This window comes from Pseudopipra pipra, chromosome 6 (assembly GCF_036250125.1).
Source record: "Pseudopipra pipra isolate bDixPip1 chromosome 6, bDixPip1.hap1, whole genome shotgun sequence".
NCBI classification, from domain to species: Eukaryota; Metazoa; Chordata; class Aves; order Passeriformes; family Pipridae; genus Pseudopipra; species Pseudopipra pipra.
In genome coordinates this window covers 63,052,570-63,079,378 of record NC_087554.1, presented here as the reverse complement: position 1 = coordinate 63,079,378, position 26,809 = coordinate 63,052,570, and the positions used below count along the sequence as shown (strand labels likewise).

Genomic DNA, 26,809 nt, shown 5'->3' with positions numbered 1-26,809 from the left:
CTTTGGGGACAAAGCCAGCATCCTTGGCATCCCACTGAAGCACACCTGGAGGGCACCGACCCTGCGGTGACAACCCCCTGGTGACACTGTCCCCCTGCAGCCACTTGGCTGCCTGGGAGGGACAGGTTTGTCCGGAAAGTTCTCAACTCATTGCAAGCCCAAGCAGCCCCAAGTGCATCCCTGACAATTCCTCCCGTGTACTGCTGACAGCTGCTGCAATATTGCTCCTGTCAAGCAGCATTTAAGTCCCCTTTTCTCCCCAGCTCAGGTTCTCTGTTAGTTCTGGGCAATCCTATCACTGCCAAGCAAAGTCCTCCCTTCCTCTACTCCAAGAGGTTGGATGAAATTCCTGACTGGGAAGGTGCTGAGAGGGGGTGTGGGGTGTGGGTGTTGATGTTCCTTCTGAAATGCATTTTAGCTTCAGCCGTGATCATTCTGGGTAGTTTTATTTTTCCCTGGTTTTAAGAGTCATGTTATTATCCCCTCCTAGAAAAGCGTTTGCAAACCAATCAATGCCCAGATTTTTTGCCTCTGTTCATGTTTGGAAGTTGACTCTCAGTGGACCACATGAAGCCGAATGAGCTGCAGGTTTGAGATGGGAAGCAAACTTGTAGATACTTGATGTTCTCAGGTCCTCCCAATTCAGTGACATTGGGAAGTTTGCAATTTCCTTCAGCTCCTTGTACTGAGGAATGGGAAGTCAGGCTTTCCTGACTATAGGAGGATTAAATGCCAGATTCTTCTGGGCCTTCCCAGCCAAGCTGTTTTTGTGCTGCAGGTCATGACTTCCATGAAGAAATTGTGCCAGGAAGGAGCCACAGTTTCTGCCTTTCCACAGATGCCAAGCCTTGCCCCCAGTGGCTGCAGCTGCTTTAGGGAATGGATTCCTTCCAAGCTGGGGCAGGTTGGCCAGGCTGGGGGAGGCCCCAGGGCCCATGGCAGTGTGTCACAGGGCCCTTTGTGACACAGTGGCCGTCGCCCAGGGGATGGGCCGGTGTCCTTTGTGACCCGTGGGGATAAAGGTGTTGGCGGCAACGCGGCCACGCCACCGTGCTCGGAGCGGGCGACTGGGCAGGACGGGACAGAGCGGTGCTGTGAGGAGCCTCCTCGCAGCCAACTCCTTTCTCGTCGACCAGGAGCGTTTCTGAGAGTTCTTTTGTGATCAACTTCCCTCGAGGCCACAGCACAGGAGTTGGGGACCCGGAGCATTTCTGAGGTGACCCCACTCCCTGTGGGAGTGGCCCTCGAGGCCAGGCCACGGGCCTTGGTGACCCGGAGCTTTTCCGAGGAGTCACCAGTCCCTGTGGCAGCGGCCCTTGAGGCCATTTTGTGAGACTTTGCCACCAGGGGCTGTTCCAAGTCATCAGCAGCCCCTGTGGCAGTGGCCCTTGAGGCCATTGGTTGAGACTTTGCCACCAGGGGCTTTTCCAAGCCAGTCCCTGTGGCAGGAGCCCCGCAGGCCATTGCGTCACACTTGGCCGCCAGGGGTTTTTTCCAGGTTTCTCCCCCGCAGGTGCCCTCAACACCAGACTGTGCCATGGCGGGGGGATGCTTCGGCCTGTGCCGGCTGCTCCGGAGGAAGAGGAAGAACAGGAGAGGCCCTGGAGCTGGCCCAGCACAGGAAGCAGAGGAGGAGGTGCAGCACTTGCAGCCACTGCAGCAGGGTGAGTGCTGGAGCTGGGCCACAGGGATGGGGGCTGCAGCCAGCTGGGCCCCTTCCCGTCCCCTCTGGACATGGCCAGGGAAAGGGAGGGGGAAAGGGGGGGCCAAGGCTGATCCCCCCGGCATCCGTGCTCCATCCCCTGGGCATCCCAGGGCTGGCCCTGCCTGTGGAGCACAGGGCTGGGCTGTGTTCTCTGGCCTCTCCCGCGGCCCCTCAGCTCTGACTGCGCTCGCTCTTTGCCAGATCCAGGCCGGGACCACCCAGAAGAGCAGGACCGCGCCCGTGGCCACTTGCGCAGGGCAGTTCAGGTACCTGCAGCCATCCCCCCCTGGGCTGGGCCTGCTGTCCCTGCTCCGCCCGGCACCGCTGTCAGAGCACTCCATGCCACTTCCCTCTCTTCCCTGCCCTTTCTTTTCCTGCAGAGGTTGCTGAAATTCATGGGACTTCGGCGCAGAACAGCCACGACCGCACCGCCCGAGCTCCCGGCACAGCCTGACACCAGCGCAGCCGAGCTCGAGGCGGAGCCCAATGTCAGCACTGCACCGAGTGACTGTGCAGCCAGCGGTGACATGGCACCAACTCATGTCACAGCAACCTTGGACATGGCAGCCATTGATGGCACAGAAACCACCGACATGGCACAGCTTGATGACAGAGCAACCACTGACACGGCAGAGGTTAATGGCACAGCCACCTGTGACATGGCACCGATGGATGGCACAGCCACCTGTGACACCGCGCTGGCTGACACCAAGACAAGCTCTGACAAGGCACCAACTGATGTCGGGGCCAAGGCTGACGCCACAACTGAGGGCATCGCAGACACCGACTGCCTGCCCATGGACAGTGTCACTGATGCTCCCGGTCTGGGGGTTTTGGAGCAGAAAACCGTCTCCAGTGCAAATGAAGTAAGCAGCCTGTGGCCAGGGCTTGAGCCTCCCAGGGGTCTTGTGGACCCTCAAGCCGGCTCTGCTGGGCCCCCAGAGCCTTTGAGGCCAGCACAGTGTGGCAAGCTGGGCAAGCTGCTGGCAGCTCTCCAAGTGTCTCCCACTCCCCTCCAGGTGCCAGCCATTGTCAGCCCCATCCACCAGTGGCTCACGTGCCAGGAGTCTCCAGAGGTCAGGCCGCCCATTGCCATCCGCAGGCTGGCCCACGCACACCCTGGGCACGTGGTGACAACTCTCCTGCACTGTGCCCCAGCGTGTGACAGGTACAGGGCCCAGCTGCTTTGCTGCCTCAGGGCTCACCAGCCTTTACAACCCAGCCCCCTGGCCAGCCTGTCCCTCCTGCTCTGCCAGACTGACCCAGAGTTCCAGCACCCTCTGGCCCCTCCACTTCCCAGCCCTGGCCTGTCGGCCCCCAGGCCTGCTGCCATGTGCCCTCCCTACCCCTCAAGGCACCGTGGCTCTGTCACCTGGGCCCCCACAGCTCCCAAGGCCCAGACCCCCCTGACCCAGAGCTCTGGCTCCACAGAGCTGCTGCAATCCTGTGGAGGACCATCGCCTCCTCGGCCACCACAGCGCACAAGGTGCTGCCAACGCTGCTCGGGGTGATGGAGGACTGGCCACTGCACAGCGTGTCCACCTCCGACAGGGACCACGTGGACGTCTTTGCCCTGGCTGTGAGTTTCTGGAAGTGGCCTTTGCTCCTCCCCACGTCGCCTCTCCAGCGACTCTCCATCCTCCCCACCCTTGCATCTCCCTCAGGCCTTGGGCTGCAAATGGGGCTGAGGGGCAGGTTCAGGGGCAGCAGGCCGGCTGCTCCCCCTGGCTCTCCCTGGCCTCTCCCTCCCTCTGGGCACTGAGGGTGTCTCCATGTGGCTTTCTTGCAGGCAACCCTGGCCCTGTGGCTGATGGTCCAGGAGCCCCAGTGCCAAGATGCACTCTTCGTTTATGCCCCTCGTCTCCTCCTGGCTCTGCTCTGCCAAGTTTCAATGAGCACTGAGCAGATGTCACAGGAGGTCAGCATCTTCTGGAGGGGATGCCAGGAGCTACACGGCCTTCCCACCCACCCCAACAGGTGCTCCATGCCCGTCCCCTCTCCCTGCCATGCCCTCGGGGCTGGGGCCAGGGCTCCCAGCCTGACATGGCCTTTGCTCTGCACACAGCTTTGTGGTCCAGACCATCCGGGCCCTGCTCTGCCGGCTGCAGTGGGACCAGGAGCTGGTGTCAGTGGAGCGCAAGCGTGGCTGGGACGCGCTCCTCTCTGCTGACACCCACCACTACGCGGTGGGGCTGCTGGCCAGGTGAGACAGCCTTGTCCCTGCTGCCCCCGGCACCTCTGCCCTGGGCACGGGGCAGCCCACGCAGCCCCTGTGGGCGTGGGACAGAGGGCCTTGGCACAAAGGGACGGCCCAGCCAGTGCTGGCAGAGCTTTGCCCACTAAACTCAAGGCCGAGGGTTCCCTTTTTCCCTTGACAGGGAGATGCGCCACGTGTTGGTCCCCTCCTATGGCCCGCTGGCAAGGCACCTGCTGGGGCTGCTCAGCAGGGAGGGGCCCCGCTGGGAGCTGCCTGCCCTGGCCTTCCTTGTCGAGGTGAGCCCGATGGCCAGCGCTGCCTGGCCCCGCTGCCTCCCCCTCTCTGCCCTCTCACAGCCGCAGCTGCCCGGGACGGGGCCTGCGCCCTGTGCTGCTGCCTGGGCCCAGCCCTGGCCGGCTCCGCGCTCCTGCCGCCCGCCCACCCCGGCACTGCTCTCTGCCTTCCAGGTCCTCAACTATCTGGACGTGAGCGCAGGTGATGACAGTGTCCTGCAGATCCTGGCAAGGCACCTGCAGAGCCAGTGCCCAGAGAGGCGGCGCCTGGCTCTGCGAGGGCTCCTGGTGCTCAGCGGGGATCCCTCCATGGTGAGAAGGGGGCAGGGGATGAAGCCACACGGGAAGCCTGGGGCTGGAGAGGGCAGTGGCTTGGCCTTGGCTGGGCTTCGGGAGCTGTGGCAGCTGCTCACAGATCTCCTGCCTCCCTCTCCAGCTGCCCAGGCCCTGTGGGACAGGCCTTTGGCCTCTGGGCCCCAGGGCAGCAGTGTGGGTTTGCACTGCCAGAGTGGGGTTGGTGGGGCAGCTGTTCAGGGCTTCCCAGCACAGCCTTCTGTTCCCCACAGGTCAAAAGCATCTGCAGCCTGTCTGAGCCCCTCCTGGAGTTGCTGCGTGATGGAGATGGAGAGCTGGTCAGGATGACCCTCTCCGTGTTCCTGAATGTGCTCCAGGATGGAGACAACACTGACGGGTTCAGCTCCACTGCCCCGAGGCTGGTTGAGGCGCTCCGGCCAGTCTTTGACAACGTAAGGCTCTGTGCCCCCAGCCACAGGCACTGGGTGCTGCCAGGAAACTTGGTGGAGTTTCAGGTGTGGGCCTGGAGGGCCTGGAGCAGGCAGTGCTGAGGTCTTTGTGTCTTCTTTGGCCCCAGGACAACAGCCACGTGCAGCTGCTCTCCATTCGCCTCTTCCGAGAGGTGATGGAGGTGCTGGCGGAAGAGGGAACAGAGCCCTGGGAGATGCAGGTGCGCCAGAGCCTGGTCCCACTGTTCTTCCGCTGGCACGACGAGAACCAGCGCGTGGCAGAGGTGAGCACTGCTGGGCTCTGGTGTCCCCGGGGCAGGGGCTGGGCTGCCTCCTGCCCTGGGGCCTCAAGGGCTCCAGCCTCCTGCTGCCCTTGGAGCAGGGACACAGGGGCTGTGCCCTGGGCTGCGGTGCCATGTCCCACTCTCTGCTGCTCTGCAGGCCGCTCGGGAAGCACTGCTCTGGGCTACAAGCTTCCTCAAGAGGAAGGACCTGGAGCAGCTGCTGGAGACAGAGCAGCCCTTCAGATTTTGTGACTGCCTGGTAAGGATGAGTGCAAAGGCCCAGCCCCAGGCTGGAGAAGCCCCCAGTGCCCAGTGTGCCGGCTGGCCCTGTGCCCCTGCCCACTGCTGCAACCACAGACACCCCCCTACTCTCTGCAGATGGAAAAGGACAGGAGCCGAAGGGGCGAGCACCTGCAGCAGGCCCTGCCCTACCTGCAGAGCCCACAGGAGCCCCTGCGAGAGGCGGCCGTCAGGTTCATGGGTGAGCCCCAAGGCCGCGGTCCCTCCCCGCCCCGCTGCAGCTCGGCCCCAGCCCCGGCTGCTGCAGCGGCAGCAGGATGGGCCCAGGGATGTGCTGGGGAGCCCCGAGTGCCCTGGCGGCTGCTGCCGCCCTCTGCCAGCCCAGCCCCGGGGCCTCCCCATGCGGAGCCCCTGGGCCCTGACAGCCTCTGTGTTCCCAGGGCTCGCCGGCTGGCACATGAGGGAGTGGCAGCAAGACCTGTGGCCCATCCTCAAGGGTGAGTGAGGGCAGAGGGGCCTCCCTGGGGGCTGCCAGGGACCAGCACAGACCCTGGGCAGGGAGCTGCAATCCCTGCCTTGCCTGCACAGGACTCTGCTCCCTGCACACCGCGGCCAGAGCACACACACATGGCAGGGGCAGGGTGCCCATTGGTGCCCAGCACTTTCCCGCTCATCCTCTTGGCCCCTGCTCCCTCCTGGCTGTGCCAAGAGCTGCCTGGCATGGCCCTGGCAGGAGGGGCTCCTGGGGTCCCTGCACAGCCATGCTCTGACCCCGGCTCCCTTCTCCTCTCTTCCAGGCCTTACAGCCATGAGCGAGGACGACTGCCCCTCCCTCTCCAACATAAGAACCCAACTCGTGGACACTTACAGCCGTGCCATGAGACGACCAATGTCCCTGCAACAGCCCCGCAACAGCCCAGGGACCACTTCTCAGCGCGGCTGCACCTGCAGCTGATGTTGGACCCAACTGAGCCAGCCCGCAAGGCCAGGCAGCTCTTGGCCTCTGCAGCCCCAGTGGCAGCTGCCTCCTTCCATTCCCTTCTCCTGACCCCACTTCATCCTTCCCCTACCCCTGATGTTAATAAACCCTGGCTTTCTCCCCTTATCTGTGTCTTGGTGCAACTGAAAGGGCACAAACCCTCAGCCCCCGCAGCTCATGGGCCCGCTCCTGCCTCTCTTTTTCCCCCTGCACCGTGGGCACACACACCCAGGGACACGGGGGACTTCAGGCTGCAAAGGGGCCTGTCCTGAAGGGCCACTTGCACAGCACTGTGCACTTCAAGATCTTGCTGATCTGCAGTGCTGGCTGTGCTGGGCTTCCCCAAGAAAGCTGCAGACTTGGGTCATCCCTGGGGAGGCAAGGGGTTTGCTTCCCAAGGAAAGTGCTTCCCAAAGAAGCACTGTCTCCGTTGGCAGTGGGTCTGATTTCTTGGACCCAACAGAGACTTTCAGGGCCTCCTAGAGGGTCTGCCAAAGGCTTACAGGTCCTGTGGCCTCCTTGTCTTTTTTAAGAGCTTTGTCCCAAAGACAGGCTCCGACTTTGTCCCACATCACAAACAGTGTATGCATTTATGTTAGGACAATTGTCACAAGCCCATGCTAACAGCCGCTTTAAGACCATATCTGATAGCTCTCGCTGTTGCTTCCACAAATTATGTTAAATACTTGGATTACATTCTTGTGCTCTCTGGGGATAGAGTTCCCCATCACGTCCTCGGCTGCTTCCCTGCTGTCCAGCAGGAAGGTAACTGCAGTGCACCTGGGCTTCCTTTCAGCCCATCGTCCAGCCGAGCTACGCCGCGGGTCAGACGTCCTCCCTCTGGGGTTTTATTAAGGTCCCTGTTCGGGCGCCATTTGTGGCGTGTTAAATCATGTACTCAGCTCTTTGGGGATACTGAGACCTACCTTTGTTACAGTTGCTACCTTTTATACCATGTTAATGTTACTATTTCTATCATGCTTCTGCCCCCTAGTTCCCTAAGGCAGCTTTCCACAGTCTCTGCTACTTCCCACAACCAGTCAAGGCCAAAACACTCCTGGTTGATCCTAATTCACTGAATGCAGCTGCTGCTGGCTTAACTTGTTCCCACAGAAGCCCAACTGGCAGGGGAACAGAGAGGCAGCAGCTCCCTCAGCAGTGCTCCAACAGCCCCCACAGTCCCTGGGCACGGCCCGAAATCCCCTCACCGTGGTACCCCCAGATGCTCCATGGCCAGGTCACCAGGATCCCAGCCGAGGTCTCCTGGCACCAAGGTGGGCCCTGAGTGTCCCCAGGCTGCTTCCCCAGTCTCCAAGTAAGATCTGCCTGGCACCCCTGATTTGGAAGAGCAAGTCCTTGCTGCGCTTTTGGGTTGCAAGAACTGTTTCTCTTTGCTGCTCTGCCTGCCTCTGCTGGCTTGCTGGGTGCCTCCTGCAGCTTTGGCAAGGAGCTCAGCTCCAGCAGCAGCCCGGCTGTGCCATCCAGGCTTTTTAACTCCACGCTGGAGACAATGGCAAACAGACTCCACCTGGCAATCAGACTCCATCTTCTAATCAGTCCACTCCATGGGTGTGGAGGGGGAAGGGATGGGTGGAACCTCACGGAGGGGGGGTGGCCTCATGTCCCTCAGGGCAGCCCCGGGAGCTCACCTGGGCAATCCCCGCAGTAGCTGTCAGTCCCAACCAGCCCGGGAAAACTGAAACAGCCACAGCTCCTGCAGCCCCACACCCAGCTCCCACTGGCAGGGACAGGGAGAACCCGACCCCTCAGCCCGGCCTGGAAGCCCCAGAGTGGCTGCTGGGTCACAGACCCCGCCTGGGGGGTTGGCCAGAGGGACCAGAGCAAAGAAAACCACGGGCACGTGTTGGCCTGGTGTGCTGGCCCTGCCACGGGACTGGGGAGAGCTGATCCTCTCCAGGGCTGCGGTGGTAGCTTCAGCATCTGTCTCTCCCTCTTTCTCCTTCTCTCTTCTTCATCCCTCTGCTTCTCTTTCTCTGCTCCTTTCCTGATGCTTGGGGTGGTTTGGAGCTGGAGGGATCAGATCTTGATTGAAGTGTGGGGGAATTGGTTGGATGTTGCCTTAAATGTTGTTGGTTTCGTGGATCTTGATTTCAGTGTTGTTGGTTTACTGGACTTTGACTGAGGTGTTGTGAGTTCCTAGGATCTGCTGAGTGAGGATTGTGGTGGAACATCTTTGTCCCACTTTGTGGTGTCCTTTTGAACTTTGGCCAAGTGCCCTTATTTGCTCCCCTAAAGTAAAAAAGAAATTCCTTGGGGACAAGCCCGTGGCTTATTCTCTCGGTGCTATCTCAAGCTATTAAAGAACCCTGCATCTATATATTAAAGTAAAATTCCCAGCAAACTCCCATGAGCTGGCAGCTCCAAGGGCTTGGAGTCTTACATGACTCCACCACTGCCCTGCCCAGCCTGTGCCAGGGCTGGACAACCCTTTCCATGAACAATTTTCCCTAACAGCCAACCTAAACCTCCCCTGGTGTAACTTGAGGCTGTTTCCTCTCCTTCTGCCCCTTGATCCCTGCGAGCAGAGCCCAACCCTGCTTTGGTTCCATCCTCCTGTCAGGGAGCTGCAGAGCCAGAAGGTCCCCCCTGAGCCTCCTTTTCTCCAGGCTGAGCCCCCACAGCTCCCTCAGAAAAGCCACTCCTCAGAAAAGCTCCCTGAAAACATCTCTCTTCCAGCCTTCTGCTCTGCAGATCTATGGGGATCCCTCCAGCCACACCTTACCATCCATCCAGCCTTTCCCAAGTGCATCCAGCTTGCTCCCAGCCAGCTGGTCGGGACAAGGAAGCTGTCCCAACACCTCTGCTGCCCACAAACCTCTGTTCTCCTGAAGAAAGGAGAAATGGGCTCTTTGGGGACAAAGCCAGCATCCTTGGCATCCCACTGAAGCACATCTGGAGGGCACCGACCCTGCAGTGACAACCCCCTGGTGACACTGTCCCCCTGCAGCCACTTGGCTGCCTGGGAGGGACAGGATTGTCCGGAAAGTTCTCAACTCATTGCAAGCCCAAGCAGCCCCAAGTGCATCCCTGACAATTCCTCCCGTGTACTGCTGACAGCTGCTGCAATATTGCTCCTGTCAAGCAGCATTGAAGTCCCCTTTTCTCCCCAGCTCAGGTTCTCTGTTAGTTCTGGGCAATCCTATCACTGCCAAGCAAAGCCCTCCCTTCCTCTACTCCTAGAGATTGGATGAAATTCCTGACTGGGAAGGTGCTGAGAGGGGGGTGTGGGGTGTGGGTGTTGATGTTCCTTCTGAAATGCATTTTAGCTTCAGCCGTGATCATTCTGGGTAGTTTTATTTTTCCCTGGTTTTAAGAGTCATGTTATTATCCCCTCCTAGAAAAGCGTTTGCAAACCAATCAATGCCCAGATTTTTTGCCTCTGTTCATGTTTGGAAGTTGACTCTCAGTGGACCACATGAAGCCGAATGAGCTGCAGGTTTGAGATGGGAAGCAAACTTCCAGATACTTGATGTTCTCAGGTCCTCCCAATTCAGTGACATTGGGAAGTTTGCAATTTCCTTCAGCTCCTTGTACTGAGGAATGGGAAGTCAGGCTTTCCTGACTATAGCAGGATTAAATGCCAGATGCTTCTGGGCCTTCCCAGCCAAGCTGGTTTTGTGCTGCAGGTCAAGCCTTCCATGAAGAAATTGTGCCAGGAAGGAGCCACAGTTTCTGCCTTTCCACAGATGCCAAGCCTTGCCCCCAGTGGCTGCAGCTGCTTTAGGGAATGGATTCCTTCCGAGCTGGGGCAGGTTGGCCGGGCTGGGGGAGGCCCCAGGGCCCATGGCAGTGTGTCACAGGGCCCTTTGTGACACGGTGGCCGTCGCCCAGGGGATGGGCTGGTGTCCTTTGTGACCCGTGGGGATAAAGGTGTTGGCGGCAACGCGGCCACGCCACCGTGCTCGGAGCGGGCGACTGGGCAGGACGGGACAGAGCGGTGCTGTGAGGAGCCTCCTCGCAGCCAACTCCTTTCTCGTCGACCAGGAGCGTTTTCGAGAGTTCTTTTTTGATCATCTTCCCTCGAGGCCACACCACAGGAGTTGGGGACCCGGAGCGTTTCTGAGGTGACCCCACTCCCTGTGGGAGTGGCCCTCGAGGCCAGGCCACGGGCCTTGGTGACCCGGAGCTTTTCCGAGGAGTCACCAGTGGCTGTGGCAGCGGCCCTTGAGGCCATTTTGTCAGACTTTGCCACCAGGGGCTGTTCCAAGTCATCAGCAGCCCCTGTGGCAGTGGCCCTTGAGGCCATTGGTTGAGACTTTGCCACCAGGGGCTTTTCCAAGCCAGTCCCTGTGGCAGGAGCCCCGCAGGCCATTGTGTCACACTTGGCCGCCAGGGGTTTTTTCCAGGTTTCTCCCCCGCAGGTGCCCTCAACACCAGACTGTGCCATGGCGGGGGGATGCTTCGGCCTGTGCCGGCTGCTCCGGAGGAACAGGAAGAACAGGAGAGGCCCTGGAGCTGGCCCAGCACAGGAAGCAGAGGAGGAGGTGCAGCACTTCCAGCCACTGCAGCAGGGTGAGTGCTGGAGCTGGGCCACAGGGATGGTGGCTGCAGCCAGCTGGGCCCCTTGCCGTCCCCTCTGGACATGGCCAGGGAAAGGGAGGGGGAAAGGGGGGGCCAAGGCTGATCCCCCCGGCATCCGTGCTCCATCCCCTGGGCATCCCAGGGCTGGCCCTGCCTGTGGAGCGCAGGGCTGGGCTGTGTTCTCTGGCCTCTCCCGCGGCCCCTCAGCTCTGACTGCGCTCGCTCTTTGCCAGATCCAGGCCGGGACCGCCCAGAAGAGCAGGACCGCGCCCGTGGCCGCATGCGCAGGGCAGTTCAGGTACCTGCAGCCATCCCCCCTGGGCTGGGCCTGCTGTCCCTGCTCTGCCTGGCACCGCTGTCAGAGCACTCCATGCCACTTCCCTCTCTTCCCTGTCCTTTATTCTCCTGCAGAGGTTGCTGAAATTCATGGGACTTCGGCGCAGAACAGCCACGACCGCACCGCCCGAGCTCACGGCACAGCCTGACACCAGCGCAGCCGAGCTCGAGGTGGAGCCAGATGTCAGCATTGCACGGAGTGACTGTGCAGCCAGCACTGACACTGATTGTGCAGTGCTGATTGTGCACGGCATTGACACGGCACCAACGGATGTCGGGGCCAAGGCTGATGCCACAACTGAGAGCATCGCAGACACCGACTGCCTGCCCATGGACAGTGTGACTGATGCTCCCAGTCTGGACATTTTGGAGGAGAAAACTGTCTCCAATGTGAATGAAGTAAGCAGCCTGTGGCCAGGGCTTGAGCCTCCCAGGGGTCTTGTGGACCCTCAAGCCGGCTCTGCTGGGCCCCCAGAGCCTTTGAGGCCAGCACAGTGTGGCAAGCTGGGCAAGCTGCTGGCTCTGGCAGCTCTCCAAGTATCTCCCACTCCCCTCCAGGTGCCGACCAGTGTCAGCCCCATCCACCAGTGGCTCACGTGCCAGGAGTCTCCAGAGGTCAGGCCGCCCATTGCCATCCGCAGACTGGCCCACGCACACCCTGGGCACGTGGTGACGACTCTCCTGCACTGTGCCCCAGCGTGCGACAGGTACAGGGCCCAGCTGCTTTGCTACCTCAGGGCTCACCAGCCTTTACAACCCAGCCCCCTGGCCAGCCTGTCCCTCCTGCTCTGCCAGACTGACCCAGAGTTCCAGGACCCTCTGGCCCCTCCACTTCCCAGCCCTGGCCTGTCGGCCCCCAGTCCTGCTGCCGTGTGCCCTCCCTACCCCTCAAGGCACCATGGCTCTGTCACCTGGGCCCCCACAGCTCCCAAGGCCCAGACACCCCTGACCCAGAGCTCTGGCTCCACAGAGCTGCTGCAATCCTGTGGAGGACCATCGCCTCCTCGGCCACCACAGCGCACAAGGTGCTGCCAACGCTGCTCGGGGTGATGGAGGACTGGCCACTGCACAGCGTGTCCACCTCCGACGGGGACCACGTGGACATCTGTGCCCTGGCTGTGAGTTTCTGGAAGTGGCCTTTGCTCCTCGCCACGTCACCTCTCCAGCAACTCTCCATCCTCCCCCACCCTTGCATCTCCCTCAGGCCTTGGGCTGCAAATGGGGCTGAGGAGCAGGTTCAGGGGCAGCAGGCCGGCTGCTCCCCCTGGCTCTCCCTGGCCTCTCCCTCCCTCTGGGCACTGATGGTGTCTCCACGTGGCTTTCTTGCAGGCAACCCTGGCCCTGTGGCTGATGGTCCAGGAGCCCCAGTGCCAAGATGCACTGTTCGTTTATGCCCCTCGTCTCCTCCTCGCTCTGCTCTGCCAAGTTTCAATGAGCACTGAGCAGATGTCACAGGAGGTCAGCACCTTCTGGAGGGGATGCCAGGAGCTACACGGCCTTCCCACCCACCCCAACAGGTGCTCCATGCCCGTCCCCTCTCCCTGCCGTGCCCTCGGGGCTGGGGCCAGGGCTCCCAGCCTGACATGGCCTTTGCTCTGCACACAGCTTTGTGGTGCAGACCATCCGGGCCCTGCTCTGCCGGCTGCAGTGGGACCAGGAGCTGGTGTCAGTGGAGCGCAAGCGTGGCTGGGACGCGCTCCTCTCTGCTGACACCCACCACTACGCGGTGGGGCTGCTGGCCAGGTGAGACAGCCTTGTCCCCGCTGCCCCCGGCACCTCTGCCCTGGGCATGGGGCAGCCCACACAGTCCCTGGGGGCGTGGGACAGAGGGCCTTGGCCCCAAGGGACGGCCCAGCCAGTGCTGGCAGAGCTTTGCCCACTAAACTCAAGGCCGAGGGTTCCCTTTTTGCCCTGACAGGGAGATGCGCCACGTGTTGGTCCCCTCCTATGGCCCGTTGGCAAGGCACCTGCTGGGGCTGCTCAGCAGGGAGGGGCCCCGCTGGGAGCTGCCTGCCCTGGCCTTCCTTGTCGAGGTGAGCCCGATGGCCAGCGCTGCCTGGCCCCGCTGCCTCCCCCTCTCTGCCCTCTCACAGCCACAGCTGCCCGGGACGGGGCCTGCGCCCTGTGCTGCTGCCTGGGCCCAGCCCTGGCCGGCTCCGCGCTCCTGCCACCCGCCCACCCCGGCACTGCTCTCTGCCTTCCAGGTCCTCGACTGTCTGGACGTGAGCGCAGGTGATGACAGTGTCCTGCAGATCCTGGCAAGGCACCTGCAGAGCCAGTGCCCAGAGAGGCGGCGCCTGGCTCTGCGAGGGCTCCTGGTGCTCAGCAGGGATCCCTCCATGGTGAGAAGGGGGCAGGGGATGAAGCCACACGGGAAGCCTGGGGCTGGAGAGGGCAGTGGCTTGGCCTTGGCTGGGCTTCGGGAGCTGTGGCAGCTGCTCACAGCTCTCCTGCCTCCCTCTCCAGCTGCCCAGGCCCTGTGGGACAGGCTTTTGGCCTCTGGGCCCCAGGGCAGCAGCGTGGGTTTGCACTGCCAGAGTGGGGTTGGTGGGGCAGCTGTTCAGGGCTTCCCAGCACAGCCTTCTGTTCCCCACAGGTCAAAAGCATCTGCAGCCTGTCTGAGCCCCTCCTGGAGCTGCTGCGTGATGGTGATGGAGAGCTGGTCAGGATGACCCTCTCCGTGTTCCTGAATGTGCTCCAGGATGGAGACAACACTGACGGGTTCAGCTCCACTGCCCCGAGGCTGGTTGAGGCGCTCCGGCCAGTCTTTGACAACGTAAGGCTCTGTGCCCCCAGCCACAGGCACTGGGTGCTGCCAGGAAACTCGGTGGAGTTTCAGGTCTGGACCTGGAGGGCCTGGAGCAGGCAGTGCTGAGGTCTTTGTGTCTTCTTTGGCCCCAGGACAACAGCCACGTGCAGCTGCTCTCCATTCGCCTCTTCCGAGAGGTGATGGAGGTGCTGGCGGAAGAGGGAACAGAGCCCTGGGAGATGCAGGTGCGCCAGAGCCTGGTCCCACTGTTCTTCCGCTGGCACGACGAGAACCAGCGCGTGGCAGAGGTGAGCACTGCTGGGCTCTGGTGTCCCCAGGGCAGGGGCTGGGCTGCCTCCTGCCCTGGGGCCTCAAGGGCTCCAGCCTCCTGCTGCCCTTGGAGCAGGGACACAGGGGCTGTGCCCTGGGCTGCGGTGCCATGTCCCACTCTCTGCTGCTCTGCAGGCCGCTCGGGAAGCACTGCTCTGGGCTACAAGCTTCCTCAAGAGGAAGGACCTGGAGCAGCTGCTGAAGACAGAGCAGCCCTTCAGATTCTGTGACTGCCTGGTAAGGATGAGTGCAAAGGCCCAGCCCCAGGCTGGAGAAGCCCCCAGTGCCCAGTGTGCCGGCTGGCCCTGTGCCCCTGCCCACTGCTGCAACCACAGACACCCCCCTGCTCTCTGCAGATGGAAAAGGACAGGAGTCGAAGGGGCGAGCACCTGCAGCAGGCCCTGCCCTACCTGCAGAGCCCACAGGAGCCCCTGCGAGAGGCGGCCGTCAGGTTCATGGGTGAGCCCCAAGGCCGCGGTCCCTCCCCGCCCCGCTGCAGCTCGGCCCCAGCCCCGGCTGCTGCAGCGGCAGCAGGATGGGCCCAGGGATGTGCTGGGGAGCCCCGAGTGCCCTGGCGGCTGCTGCCGCCCTCTGCCAGCCCAGCCCCGGGGCCTCCCCATGCGGAGCCCCTGGGCCCTGACAGCCTCTGTGTTCCCAGGGCTCGCCGGCTGGCACATGAGGGAGTGGCAGCAAGACCTGTGGCCCATCCTCAAGGGTGAGTGAGGGCAGAGGGGCCTCCCTGGGGGCTGCCAGGGACCAGCACAGACCCTGGGCAGGGAGCTGCAATCCCTGCCTTGCCTGCACAGGACTCTGCTCCCTGCACACCGTGGCCAGAGCACACACACATGGCAGGGGCAGGGTGCCCATTGGTGCCCAGCACTTTCCCGCTCATCCTCTTGGCCCCTGCTCCCTCCTGGCTGTGCCAAGAGCTGCCTGGCATGGCCCTGGCAGGAGGGGCTCCTGGGGTCCCTGCACAGCCACGCTCTGACCCCGGCTCCCTTCTCCTCTCTTCCAGGCCTTACAGCCATGAGCGAGGACGACTGCCCCTCCGTCTCCAACATAAGAACTCAACTCGTGGACACTTACAGCCGTGCCAGGAGACGACCAATGTCCCTGCAACAGCCCCGCAACAGCCCAGGGACCACTTCTCAGCGCGGCTGCACCTGCAGCTGATGTTGGACCCAACTGAGCCAGCCCGCAAGGCCAGGCAGCTCCTGGCCTCTGCAGCCCCAGGGGCGGCTGCCTCCTTCCATTCCCTTCTCCTGACCCCACTTCATCCTTCCCCTTGCCCTGATGTTAATAAACCCTGCCTTTCTCCCCTTATCTGTGTCTTGGTGCAACTGAAAGGGCACAAACCCTCAGCCCCGCAGCTCACGGGCCCGCTCCTGCCTCTCTTTTTCCCCCTGCACCGTGGGCACACACCCCCAGGGACACGGGGGACTTCAGGCTGCAAAGGGGCCTGTCCTGAAGGGCCACTTGCACAGCACTGTGCACTTCAAGATCTTGCTGATCTGCAGTGCTGGCTGTGCTGGGCTTCCCCAAGAAAGCTGCAGACTTGGGTCATCCCTGGGGAGGCAAGGGGTTTGCTTCCCAAGGAAAGTGCTTCCCAAAGAAGCACTGTCTCCGTTGGCAGTGGGTCTGATTTCTTGGACCCAACAGAGACTTTCAGGGCCTCCTAGAGGGTCTGCCAAAGGCTTACAGGTCCTGTGGCCTCCTTGTCTTTTTTAAGAGCTTTGTCCCAAAGACAGGCTCCGACTTTGTCCCACATCACAAACAGTGTTTGCATTTATGTTAGGACAATTGTCACAAGCCCATGCTAACAGCCGCTTTAAGACCATATCTGATAGCTCTCGCTGTTGCTTCCACAAATTATGTTAAATACTTGGATTACATTCTTATGCTCTCTGGGGATAGAGTTCCCCATCACGTCCTCGGCTGCTTCCCTGCTGTCCAGCAGGAAGGTAACTGCAGTGCACCTGGGCTTCCTTTCAGCCCATCGTCCAGACGAGCTACGCCGCGGGTCAGACGTCCTCCCTCCGGCGTTTTATTAAGGTCCCTGTTCGGGCGCCATTTGTGGCGTGTTAAATCATGGACTCAGCTCTTTGGGGATACTGAGACCTACCTTTGTTACAGTTGCTACCTTTTATACCATGTTAATGTTACTATTTCTATCATGTTTCTGCCCCCTAGTTCCCTAAGGCAGCTTTCCACAGTCTCTGCTACTTCCCACAACCAGTCAAGGCCAAAACACTCCTGGTTGATCCTAATTCACTGAATGCAGCTGCTGCCGGCTTAACTTGTTCCCACAGAAGCCCAACTGGCAGGGGAACAGAGAGGCAGCAGCTCCCTCAGCAGTGCTCCAACAGCCCCCACAGTCCCTGGGCACGGCCCGAAATCCCCTCACCGTGGTACCCCCAGATGCTCCATGGCCAGGTCACCAGGAGCCCAGCCGAGGTCTCCTGGCACCAAGATGGGCCCTGAGTGTCCCTGGGCTGCTTCCCCAGTCTCCAAGCAAGATCTGCCTGGCACCCCTGATTTGGGAGAGGAAGTCCTTGCTGCGCTTTTGGGTTGGAAGAACTGTTTCTCTTTGCTGCTCTGCCTGCCTCTGCTGGCTTGCTGGGTGCCTCCTGCAGCTTTGGCAAGGAGCTCGGCTCCAGCAGCAGCCCGGCTGTGCCATCCAGGCTTTTTAACTCCACGCTGGAGACAATGGCAAACAGACTCCACCTGGCAATCAAGACTCCATCTTCTAATCAGTCCACTCCATGGGTGTGGAGGGGGAAGGGATGGCTGGAACCTCATGGAGGGGGGGTGGCCTCATGTCCCTCAGGGCAGCCCCAGGAGCTCACCTGGGCAAGCCCCGCAGTAGCTGTCAGTCCCAACCAGCCCGGGAAAACTGGAACAGCCACAGCTCCTGCAGCCCCACACCCAGCTCCCACTGGCAGGGACAGGGAGAACCCGACCCCTCAGCCCGGCCTGGAAGCCCCAGAGTGGCTGCTGGGTCACAGACCCCACCTGAGGGGTTGGCCAGAGGGACCAGAGCAAAGAAAACCAGGGGCAAGTGTTGGCCTGGTGTGCTGGCCCTGCCACGGGACTGGGGAGAGCTGATCCTCTCCAGGGCTGCTGTGGTAGCTGCAGCATCTGTCTCTCCCTCTTTCTCCTCCTCTCTTCTTCATCCCTCTGCTTCTCTTTCTCTGCTCCTTTCCTGATGCTTGGGGTGGTTTGGAGCTGGAGGGATCAGATCTTGATTGAAGTGTGGGGGAATTGGTTGGATGTTGCCTTAAATGTTGTTGGTTTAGTGGATCTTGATTTCAGTGTTGTTGGTTTACTGGACTTTGACTGAAGTGTTGTGAGTTCCTAGGATCTGCTGAGTCAGGATTGTGGTGGAACATCTTTGTCCCACTTTGTGGTGTCCTTTTGAACTTTGGCCAAGTGCCCTTATTTGCTCCCCTAAAGTAAAAAAGAAATTCCTTGGGGACTAGCCCATGGCTTATTCTCTCGGTGCTATCTCGAGCTATTAAAGGACCCTATATCTATATATAAAAGTAAAATTCCCAGCAAACTCCCATGAGCCAGCAGCTCCAAGGGCTTGGAGTCTTACATGACTCCACCACTGCCCTGCCCAGCCTGTGCCAGGGCTGGACAACCCTTTCCATGAACAATTTTCCCTAACAGCCAACCTAAACCTCCCCTGGTGTAACTTGAGGCTGTTTCCTCTCCTTCTGCCCCTTGATCCCTGCGAGCAGAGCCCAACCCTGCTTTGGCTCCATCCTCCTGTCAGGGAGCTGCAGAGCCAGAAGGTCCCCCCTGAGCCTCCTTTTCTCCAGGCTGAGCCCCCACAGCTCCCTCAGAAAAACCACTCCTCAGAAAAGCTCCCTGAAAACAACTCTCTTCCAGCCTTCTGCTCTGCAGATCCATGGGGATCCCTCCAGCCACACCTCACCATCAACCCAGCCTTTCCCAAGGGCATCCAGCTTGCTCCCAGCCAGCTGGTCGGGACAAGGAAGCTGTCCCAACACCTCTACTGCCCACAAACCTCTGTTCTCCTCAAGAAATGAGAAATGGGCTCTCTGGGGACAAAGCCAGCATCCTTGGCATCCCACTGAAGCACACCTGGAGGGCACCGACCCTGCGGTGACAACCCCCTGGTGACACTGTCCCCCTGCAGCCACTTGGCTGCCTGGGAGGGACAGGATTGTCCGGAAAGTTCTCAACTCATTGCAAGCCCAAGCAGCCCCAAGTGCATCCCTGACAATTCCTCCCGTGTACTGCTGACAGCTGCTGCAATATTGCTCCTGTCAAGCAGCATTTAAGTCCCCTTTTCTCCCCAGCTCAGGTTCTCTGTTAGTTCTGGGCAATCCTATCACTGCCAAGCAAAGCCCTCCCTTCCTCTACTCCTAGAGATTGGATGAAATTCCTGACTGGGAAGGTGCTGAGAGGGGGTGTGGGGTGTGGGTGTTGATGTTCCTTCTGAAATGCATTTTAGCTTCAGCCGTGATCATTCTGGGTAGTTTTATTTTTCCCTGGTTTTAAGAGTCATGTTATTATCCCCTCCTAGAAAAGCGTTTGCAAACCAATCAATGCCCAGATTTTTTGCCTCTGTTCATGTTTGGAAGTTGATTCTCAATGGACCACATGAAGGCAAATGAGCTGCAGGTTTGAGATGGGAAGCAAACTTCCAGATACTTGATGTTCTCAGGTCCTCCCAATTCAGTGACATTGGGAAGTTTGCAATTTCCTTCAGCTCCTTGTGTTGAGGAATGGGAAGTCAGGCTTTCCTGACTATAGGAGGATTAAATGCCAGATGCTTCTGGGCCTTCCCAGCCAAGCTGTTTTTGTGCTGCAGGTCATGACTTCCATGAAGAAATTGTGCCAGGAAGGAGCCACAGCTTCTGCCTTGGCACAGATGCCAAGCCTTGCCCCCAACGGCTGCAGCTGCTTTAGGGAATGGATTCCTTCTGAGCTGGGGCAGGTTGGCCGGGTTGGGGGAGGCCCCAGGGCCCATGGCAGTGTGTCACAGGGCCCTTTGTGACACGGTGGCCATCGCCCAGGGGATGGGTCGGTGTCCTTTGTGACCCGTGGGGATAAAGGTGTTGGCGGCAACGCGGCCACGCCACCGTGCTCGGAGCGGGCGACTGGGCAGGACGGGACAGAGCGGTGCTGTGAGGAGCCTCCTCGCAGCCAACTCCTTTCTCGTCGACCAGGAGCGTTTTCGAGAGTTCTTTTGTGATCATCTTCCCTCGAGGCCACAGCACAGGAGTTGGGGACCCGGAGTATTTCTGAGGTGACCCCACTCCCTGTGGGAGTGGCCCTCGAGGCCAGGCCACGGGCCTTGGTGACCCGGAGCTTTTCCGAGGAGTCACCAGTGGCTGTGGCAGCGGCCCTTGAGGCCATTTTGTCAGACTTTGCCACCAGGGGCTGTTCCAAGTCATCAGCAGCCCCTGTGGCAGTGGCCCTTGAGGCCATTGGTTGAGACTTTGCCACCAGGGGCTTTTCCAAGCCAGTCCCTGTGGCAGGAGCCCCGCAGGCCATTGTGTCACACTTGGCCGCCAGGGGTTTTTTCCAGGTTTCTCCCCCGCAGGTGCCCTCAACACCAGACTGTGCCATGGCGGGGGGATGCTTCGGCCTGTGCCGGCTGCTCCGGAGGAACAGGAAGAACAGGAGAGGCCCTGGAGCTGGCCCAGCACAGGAACCAGAGGAGGAGGTGCAGCACTTCCAGCCACTGCAGCAGGGTGAGTGCTGGAGCTGGGCCACAGGGATGGTGGCTGCAGCCAGCTGGGCCCCTTGCCGTCCCCTCTGGACATGGCCAGGGAAAGGGAGGGGGAAAGGGGGGGCCAAGGCTGATCCCCTCGGCATCCGTGCTCCATCCCCTGGGCATCCCAGGGCCGGCCCTGCCTGTGGAGCACAGGGCTGGGCTGTGTTCTCTGGCCTCTCCCGCGGCCCCTCAGCTCTGACTGCGCTCGCTCTTTGCCAGATCCAGGCCGGGACCGCCCAGAAGAGCAGGACCGCGCCCGTGGCCGCTTGCGCAGGGCAGTTCAGGTACCTGCAGCCATCCCCCCCTGGGCTGGGCCTGCTGTCCCTGCTCCGCCCGGCACCGCTGTCAGAGCACTCCATGCCACTTCCCTCTCTTCCCTGCCCTTTCTTCTCCTGCAGAGGTTGCTGAAATTCATGGGTGTTCGGCGCAGAACAGCCACGACCGCACCGCCCGAGCTCCCGGCACAGCCTGACACCAGCGCAGCCGAGCTCGAGGTGGAGCCAGATGTCAGCACTGCACCGAGTGACTGTGCAGCCAGCGGTGACATGGCACCGATGGATGGCACAGCAACCTGTGACACCGCGCTGCCTGACACCACCACAAGCTCTGACACGGCACCAACTGATGTCGGGGCCAAGGCTGATGACACGACTGAGGGCACCGCAGAAACTGACTGCCTGCCCATGGACAGTGTGACTGATGCTCCCAGTCTGGGGGTTTTGGAGCAGAAAACCGTCTCCAGTGCAAATGAAGTAAGAAGCCTGTGGCCAGGGCTTGAGCCTCCCAGGGGTCTTGTGGACCCTCAAGCCGGCTCTGCTGGGCCCCCAGAGCCTTTGAGGCCAGCACAGTGTGGCAAGCTGGGCAAGCTGCTGGCTCTGGCAGCTCTCCAAGTGTCTCCCACTCCCTTCCAGGTGCCGGCCAGTGTCAGCCCCATCCACCAGTGGCTCACGTGCCAGGAGTCTCCAGAGGTCAGGCCGCCCATTGCCATCCGCAGGCTGGCCCACGCACACCCTGGGCACGTGGTGATGACTCTCCTGCACTGTGCCCCAGCGTGTGACAGGTACAGGGCCCAGCTGCTTTGCTGCCTCAGGGCTCACCAGCCTTTACAACCCAGCCCCCTGGCCAGCCTGTCCCTCCTGCTCTGCCAGACTGACCCAGAGTTCCAGGACCCTCTGGCCCCTCCACTTCCCAGCCCTGGCCTGTCGGCCCCCAGTCCTGCTGCCATGTGCCCTCCCTACCCCTCAAGGCACCATGGCTCTGTCACCTGGGCCCCCACAGCTCCCAAGGCCCAGACACCCCTGACCCAGAGCTCTGGCTCCACAGAGCTGCTGCAATCCTGTGGAGGACCATCGCCTCCTCGGCCACCACAGCGCACAAGGTGCTGCCAACGCTGCTCGGGGTGATGGAGGACTGGCCACTGCACAGCGTGTCCACCTCCAACGGGGACCACATGGACGTCTTTGCCCTGGCTGTGAGTTTCTGGAAGTGGCCTTTGCTCCTCCCCACGTCGCCTCTCCAGCGACTCTCCATCCTCCCCCACCCTTGCATCTCCCTCAGGCCTTGGGCTGCAAATGGGGCTGAGGAGCAGGTTCAGGGGCAGCAGGCCGGCTGCTCCCCCTGGCTCTCCCTGGCCTCTCCCTCCCTCTGGGCACTGAGGGTGTCTCACATGGCTTTCTTGCAGGCAACCCTGGCCCTGTGGCTGATGGTCCAGGAGCCCCAGTGCCAAGATGCACTCTTCGTTTATGCCCCTCGTCTCCTCCTGGCTCTGCTCTGCCAAGTTTCAATGAGCACTGAGCAGATGTCACAGGAGGTCAGCACCTTCTGGAGGGGATGCCAGGAGCTACACGGCCTTCCCACCCACCCCAACAGGTGCTCCATGCCCGTCCCCTCTCCCTGCCGTGCCCTCGGGGCTGGGGCCAGGGCTCCCAGCCTGACATGGCCTTTGCTCTGCACACAGCTTTGTGGTGCAGACCATCCGGGCCCTGCTCTGCCGGCTGCAGTGGGACCAGGAGCTGGTGTCAGTGGAGCGCAAGCGTGGCTGGGACGCGCTCCTCTCTGCTGACACCCACCACTACGCGGTGGGGCTGCTGGCCAGGTGAGACAGCCTTGTCCCCGCTGCCCCCGGCACCTCTGCCCTGGGCATGGGGCAGCCCACACAGCCCCCGTGGGCGTGGGACAGAGGGCCTTGGCCCCAGGGGACAGCCCAGCCAGTGCTGGCAGAGCTTTGCCCACTAAACTCAAGGCCGAGGGTTCCCTTTTTGCCCTGACAGGGAGATGCGCCACGTGTTGGTCCCCTCCTATGGCCCGCTGGCAAGGCACCTGCTGGGGCTGCTCAGCAGGGAGGGGCCCCGCTGGGAGCTGCCTGCCCTGGCCTTCCTTGTCGAGGTGAGCCCGATGGCCAGCGCTGCCTGGCCCCGCTGCCTCCCCCTCTCTGCCCTCTCACAGCCACAGCTGCCCGGGACGGGGCCTGCGCCCTGTGCTGCTGCCTGGGCCCAGCCCTGGCCGGCTCCGCGCTCCTGCCGCCCGCCCACCCCGGCACTGCTCTCTGCCTTCCAGGTCCTCAACTATTTGGACGTGAGCGCAGGTGATGACAGTGTCCTGCAGATCCTGGCAAGGCACCTGCAGAGCCAGTGCCCAGAGAGGCGGCGCCTGGCTCTGCGAGGGCTCCTGGTGCTCAGCGGGGATCCCTCCATGGTGAGAAGGGGGCAGGGGATGAAGCCACACGGGCAGCCTGGGGCTGGAGAGGGCAGTCGCTTGGCCTTGGCTGGGCTTCGGGAGCTGTGGCAGCTGCTCACAGATCTCCTGCCTCCCTCTCCAGCTGCCCAGGCCCTGTGGGACAGGCCTTTGGCCTCTGGGCCCCAGGGCAGCAGCGTGGGCTTGCACTGCCAGAGTGGGGTTGGTGGGGCAGCTGTTCAGGGCTTCCCAGCACAGCCTTCTGTTCCCCACAGGTCAAAAGCATCTGCAGCCTGTCTGAGCACCTCCTGGAGTTGCTGCGTGATGGAGATGGAGAGCTGGTCAGGATGACCCTCTCCGTGTTCCTGAATGTGCTCCAGGATGGAGACAACACTGACGGGTTCAGCTCCACTGCCCCGAGGCTGGTTGAGGCGCTCCGGCCAGTCTTTGACAACGTAAGGCTCTGTGCCCCCAGCCACAGGCACTGGGTGCTGCCAGGAAACTTGGTGGAGTTTCAGGTCTGGGCCTGGAGGGCCTGGAGCAGGCAGTGCTGAGGTCTTTGTCTCTTCTTTGGCCCCAGGACAACAGCCACGTGCAGCTGCTCTCTATTCGCCTCTTCCGAGAGGTGATGGAGGTGCTGGCGGAAGAGGGAACAGAGCCCTGGGAGATGCAGGTGCGCCAGAGCCTGGTCCCACTGTTCTTCCGCTGGCACGACGAGAACCAGCGCGTGGCAGAGGTGAGCACTGCTGGGCTCTGGTGTCCCCGGGGCAGGGGCTGGGCTGCCTCCTGCCCTGGGGCCTCAAGGGCTCAGGCCTCCTGCTGCCCTTGGAGCAGGGACACAGGGGCTGTGCCCTGGGCTGCGGTGCCATGTCCCGCTCTCTGCTGCTCTGCAGGCCGCTCGGGAAGCACTGCTCTGGGCTACAAGCTTCCTCAAGAGGAAGGACCTGGAGCAGCTGCTGAAGACAGAGCAGCCCTTCAGGTTCTGTGACTGCCTGGTAAGGATGAGTGCAAAGGCCCAGCCCCAGGCTGGAGAAGCCCCCAGTGCCCAGTGTGCCGGCTGGCCCTGTGCCCCTGCCACTGCTGCAACCACAGACACCCCCCTACTCTCTGCAGATGGAAAAGGACAGGAGCCGAAGGGGCGAGCACCTGCAGCAGGCCCTGCCCTACCTGCAGAGCCCACAGGAGCCCCTGCGAGAGGCGGCCGTCAGGTTCATGGGTGAGCCCCAAGGCCGCGGTCCCTCCCCGCCCCGCTGCAGCTCGGCCCCAGCCCCGGCTGCTGCAGCGGCAGCAGGATGGGCCCAGGGATGTGCTGGGGAGCCCCGAGTGCCCTGGCGGCTGCTGCCGCCCTCTGCCAGCCCAGCCCCGGGGCCTCCCCATGCGGAGCCCCTGGGCCCTGACAGCCTCTGTGTTCCCAGGGCTCGCCGGCTGGCACATGAGGGAGTGGCAGCAAGACCTGTGGCCCATCCTCAAGGGTGAGTGAGGGCAGAGGGGCCTCCCTGGGGGCTGCCGGGGACAAGCACAGACCCTGGGCAGGGAGCTGCAATCCCTGCCCTGCCTGCACAGGGCTCTGCTCCCTGCACACCGTGGCCAGAGCACACACACATGGCAGGGGCAGGGTGCCCATTGGTGCCCAGCACTTTCCCGCTCATCCTCTTGGCCCCTGCTCCCTCCTGGCTGTGCCAAGAGCTGCCTGGCATGGCCCTGGCAGGAGGGGCTCCTGGGGTCCCTGCACAGCCACGCTCTGACCCCGGCTCCCTTCCTCTCTCTTCCAGGCCTTACAGCCATGAGTGACGACGACTGCCCCTCCGTCTCCAACATCAGAACTCAACTCGTGGACACTTACAGCCGTGCCAGGAGACGACCAATGTCCCTGCAACAGCCCCGCAACAGCCCAGGGACCACTTCTCAGCGCGGCTGCACCTGCAGCTGATGTTGGGCCCAACTGAGCCAGCCCGCAAGGCCAGGCAGCTCCTGGCCTCTGCAGCCCCATGGACGGCTCCCTCCCTTGCATTCCCTTCTCCTGACCCCACTTCATCCCTCTCCTTGCCCTCACAATAATAAACATTTGTTTTCTCCCCCTTATCTGCATCTTGGTGCAACTGAAAGGGCACAAACCCTCAGCCCTGCAGCTCATGGGCCCGCTCCTGCCTCTCTTTTGCCCCTTGAGCCGTGGGCACACACACCCTGGGACATGGGCACTTCAGGCTGCAAAGGGGCCTGTCCTGAAGGGACACTTGCACAACACTGTGCACTTCCAAGATCTTGCTTAAGGGTGTGCTCGTGTTCCCCAAGAAAACTATAGAGTTGGGTCATCCCTGGGGAGGCAAGGGACTTGCTTCTCAGGGAAACTGCTTCCCAAGGAGTTCTCGGGGAGGGAGGCACAAATGTCTCCCTCTGGTTCTCTGTGGTCCTTTCACTCCTCGTGTCCCGTTGCACTTTGGAGAGGGCCAGGGCAAGGGGCACTCATCAGCCTGTGGGGCAAAGCCACGCTGGGGCAGCTCTCGAGACTGCAAGCACAGCTGGCACTGCCTGTGCCCTGAGAACAGAGCTCCTCTGCCAGCCTCTGACCCACTGACTTCCAGTGCAGATCCAAGAGACATGCTGGAATCAGGGATCAGGGTGCCTACAGGGGTGGCTGTGGGAACATCTTGCAGCACAAGGATCCTTCTCTGAGGAACATCCAAGCACATCCCAGCCTGTTGCCTGCTGTGCTTTGCCTCGCTGGGTTTTGCAGTGATGCTCTCACACTGCCCCGTCTCCTGCCACTTCCCAGAGTTTTCCTTTCATTTTCACTTCCAGGTCCCACTTCCCAGCACCCAGGAGCCCCACTGGCTCTTTTTAGCCAAGGCTGCAGGAGGGACACGCTGCAGCCTTTCCCTCTGCTCAGGAGTGCTCCCATTCCCGCCAACAGCAGACAGCTCACAGCATGGAATCATGGAATCATTAACACTGGGAAAGACCTCAGAGAACATCAAGTTCAACCATTCCCCCAGCACTGCCAAGCCCACCACTCAGCTCTGGCCCCATATGCCACATCCACACGTTTCTTGAACACTTCCAGGGATGATGAGTCCACCACTTCCCTGACACAATCACCACCTGCTGGAATCACCATCTGCTGCATTTCCACCACTTCCCCAGTGGAATCAGCATCACCCACTGCTGCTGCCCCACTGCCCCATTTACTCTGTCCTTGGGGACCAGCCCTTCAAAGTCCCTGGAAGGCAGCTGGCACTGGACACACATCACGGAGCCACCCCTGAGACAGCTCAAGGGATGTCACCTACCTGGTGTCCTGAGCATCCAGGTGACACGCTCATCCCTCCACCACGGCTGCCAGGAAAGCGCCCCGGGTCGAGCTCTCCCTGTGGTCGGTGGCTTGGCTGCAGAGCTAGAAAACCTGGGGATGCCAAACCCATCGCTGGTGGGTCTGTGCCAGCCCGGCGCTGGGATCCCTGAGCCGGGGATACCTCCTGGTATCCAGGGTGTCCGTCCTGAGCCGGGACCTCTGAGCAGCGGGGTCCCTGCTGGGATCCCGGAGCTCTCCCTGCACCCGCAGGGATGGAACAGGGATGGACACCCCCAGAGTACCACAGACCCGACCTGCAGCGGGGGATATCCCAGCACCGCCCTCAGCCCGCGGGAGTGTCCAGATCCCCCCCGACAGCTCCGGGAGCACCTCGGCGATGCCCGCACCGCGCCCCTCACCCCTCCGTCCTCTCTCCGCTCCTCGATCCCCTCACGGCTCCTCCCACCCCTCACCGCCCCTCTCATCCCTTACCGCCAGTCGCTCCCCTGTCTTCCCCCACCGCCCCCCTCTCTCCCCTCACCGCCCCACTCACCACTCTCACCCCTCTCTCCTCCCGCCGCCCCTCCGGGAGGGCGGGATCGATCGCGGGCGGGCGTCACCAACCCAAGAAGCAAAGCGGCGGCCCCGCGGGGGCGGCCCGCGGGTGATTGACGGGCGGCGCCGACCAACCGGCGCG

General features: G+C 61.7%; 5 protein-coding genes across 9 annotated transcripts in view; 4 read left to right on the top strand and 1 right to left on the bottom strand.

The window, feature by feature from the left end:
- Positions 1-26,780, bottom strand: part of TXNDC16 (thioredoxin domain containing 16) — a 91,457-nt gene extending 64,677 nt beyond the window's left edge. For 2 of the 4 annotated variants that reach the window (XM_064659646.1, XM_064659643.1), the window contains exons 1-2: positions 26,666-26,780; positions 26,111-26,223 (exon numbers count right to left, since the gene is read on the bottom strand). The gene's annotated coding sequence lies outside the window, so the exon portion shown is untranslated. The remainder of the gene's footprint in view (positions 1-26,110; positions 26,224-26,665) is intronic. The other 2 variants (XM_064659645.1, XM_064659644.1) reach the window with 2 other exon arrangements.
- LOC135416450 (maestro heat-like repeat-containing protein family member 1) lies at positions 959-6,567 on the top strand. Its single transcript, XM_064659621.1, has 15 exons — positions 959-1,664; positions 1,907-1,971; positions 2,086-2,571; positions 2,725-2,873; positions 3,137-3,284; positions 3,495-3,682; positions 3,771-3,908; positions 4,084-4,198; positions 4,370-4,507; positions 4,762-4,941; positions 5,067-5,222; positions 5,380-5,481; positions 5,601-5,703; positions 5,903-5,959; positions 6,260-6,567. The coding sequence occupies exons 1-15, from the start codon at positions 1,538-1,540 to the stop codon at positions 6,415-6,417; spliced, it is 2,310 nt and encodes a 769-aa protein (XP_064515691.1). The 5' UTR covers positions 959-1,537; the 3' UTR covers positions 6,418-6,567.
- Positions 10,742-12,547, top strand: LOC135416755 (uncharacterized). Its single transcript, XM_064660075.1, has 6 exons — positions 10,742-10,974; positions 11,217-11,281; positions 11,395-11,718; positions 11,878-12,026; positions 12,290-12,437; positions 12,524-12,547. Exons 1-6 carry the CDS (start codon positions 10,848-10,850, stop codon positions 12,545-12,547), a joined length of 837 nt encoding a protein of 278 aa, XP_064516145.1. The 5' UTR covers positions 10,742-10,847.
- On the top strand, positions 12,611-15,721 carry LOC135416472 (maestro heat-like repeat-containing protein family member 6). Its single transcript, XM_064659666.1, has 10 exons — positions 12,611-12,836; positions 12,925-13,062; positions 13,238-13,352; positions 13,524-13,661; positions 13,916-14,095; positions 14,221-14,376; positions 14,534-14,635; positions 14,755-14,857; positions 15,057-15,113; positions 15,414-15,721. The coding sequence occupies exons 1-10, from the start codon at positions 12,670-12,672 to the stop codon at positions 15,569-15,571; spliced, it is 1,314 nt and encodes a 437-aa protein (XP_064515736.1). The 5' UTR covers positions 12,611-12,669; the 3' UTR covers positions 15,572-15,721.
- On the top strand, positions 19,463-24,905 carry LOC135416468 (maestro heat-like repeat-containing protein family member 6). 2 transcript variants are annotated; one of them, XM_064659660.1, is made up of 15 exons: positions 19,464-20,127; positions 20,370-20,434; positions 20,549-20,902; positions 21,062-21,210; positions 21,474-21,621; positions 21,832-22,019; positions 22,108-22,245; positions 22,421-22,535; positions 22,707-22,844; positions 23,099-23,278; positions 23,404-23,559; positions 23,717-23,818; positions 23,937-24,039; positions 24,239-24,295; positions 24,596-24,905. In XM_064659660.1, the coding sequence occupies exons 1-15, from the start codon at positions 20,001-20,003 to the stop codon at positions 24,751-24,753; spliced, it is 2,178 nt and encodes a 725-aa protein (XP_064515730.1). In that variant the 5' UTR covers positions 19,464-20,000; the 3' UTR covers positions 24,754-24,905. The 2 variants fall into 2 exon arrangements, with proteins under 2 accessions (XP_064515728.1, XP_064515730.1); XM_064659658.1 differs by having other exon boundaries at positions 19,463-20,127; positions 23,937-24,295; positions 24,596-24,739.
- Positions 26,781-26,809: the final 29 nt, after the last annotated feature.

Excerpts from the sequence above, each read along its gene's own strand:
- LOC135416450 (XM_064659621.1), top strand. The coding sequence starts at position 1,538 with ATGGCGGGGGGATGCTTCGGCCTGTGCCGGCTGCTCCGGAGGAAGAGG. Across the intron at positions 1,665-1,906 it reads CTTGCAGCCACTGCAGCAGG|ATCCAGGCCGGGACCACCCA; the intron begins GTGAGTGCTGGA and ends GCTCTTTGCCAG. Across the intron at positions 5,482-5,600 it reads TCAGATTTTGTGACTGCCTG|ATGGAAAAGGACAGGAGCCG; the intron begins GTAAGGATGAGT and ends TACTCTCTGCAG.
- LOC135416755 (XM_064660075.1), top strand. The coding sequence starts at position 10,848 with ATGGCGGGGGGATGCTTCGGCCTGTGCCGGCTGCTCCGGAGGAACAGG. Across the intron at positions 12,027-12,289 it reads TGTGCCCCAGCGTGCGACAG|AGCTGCTGCAATCCTGTGGA; the intron begins GTACAGGGCCCA and ends CTGGCTCCACAG. Across the intron at positions 12,438-12,523 it reads TGGACATCTGTGCCCTGGCT|GCCTTGGGCTGCAAATGGGG; the intron begins GTGAGTTTCTGG and ends CATCTCCCTCAG.
- LOC135416472 (XM_064659666.1), top strand. The coding sequence starts at position 12,670 with ATGGTCCAGGAGCCCCAGTGCCAAGATGCACTGTTCGTTTATGCCCCT. Across the intron at positions 14,377-14,533 it reads AGAACCAGCGCGTGGCAGAG|GCCGCTCGGGAAGCACTGCT; the intron begins GTGAGCACTGCT and ends GCTGCTCTGCAG. Across the intron at positions 15,114-15,413 it reads CCTGTGGCCCATCCTCAAGG|GCCTTACAGCCATGAGCGAG; the intron begins GTGAGTGAGGGC and ends CCTCTCTTCCAG.
- LOC135416468 (XM_064659658.1), top strand. The coding sequence starts at position 20,001 with ATGGCGGGGGGATGCTTCGGCCTGTGCCGGCTGCTCCGGAGGAACAGG. Across the intron at positions 21,622-21,831 it reads TGGACGTCTTTGCCCTGGCT|GCAACCCTGGCCCTGTGGCT; the intron begins GTGAGTTTCTGG and ends GCTTTCTTGCAG. Across the intron at positions 23,819-23,936 it reads TCAGGTTCTGTGACTGCCTG|ATGGAAAAGGACAGGAGCCG; the intron begins GTAAGGATGAGT and ends TACTCTCTGCAG.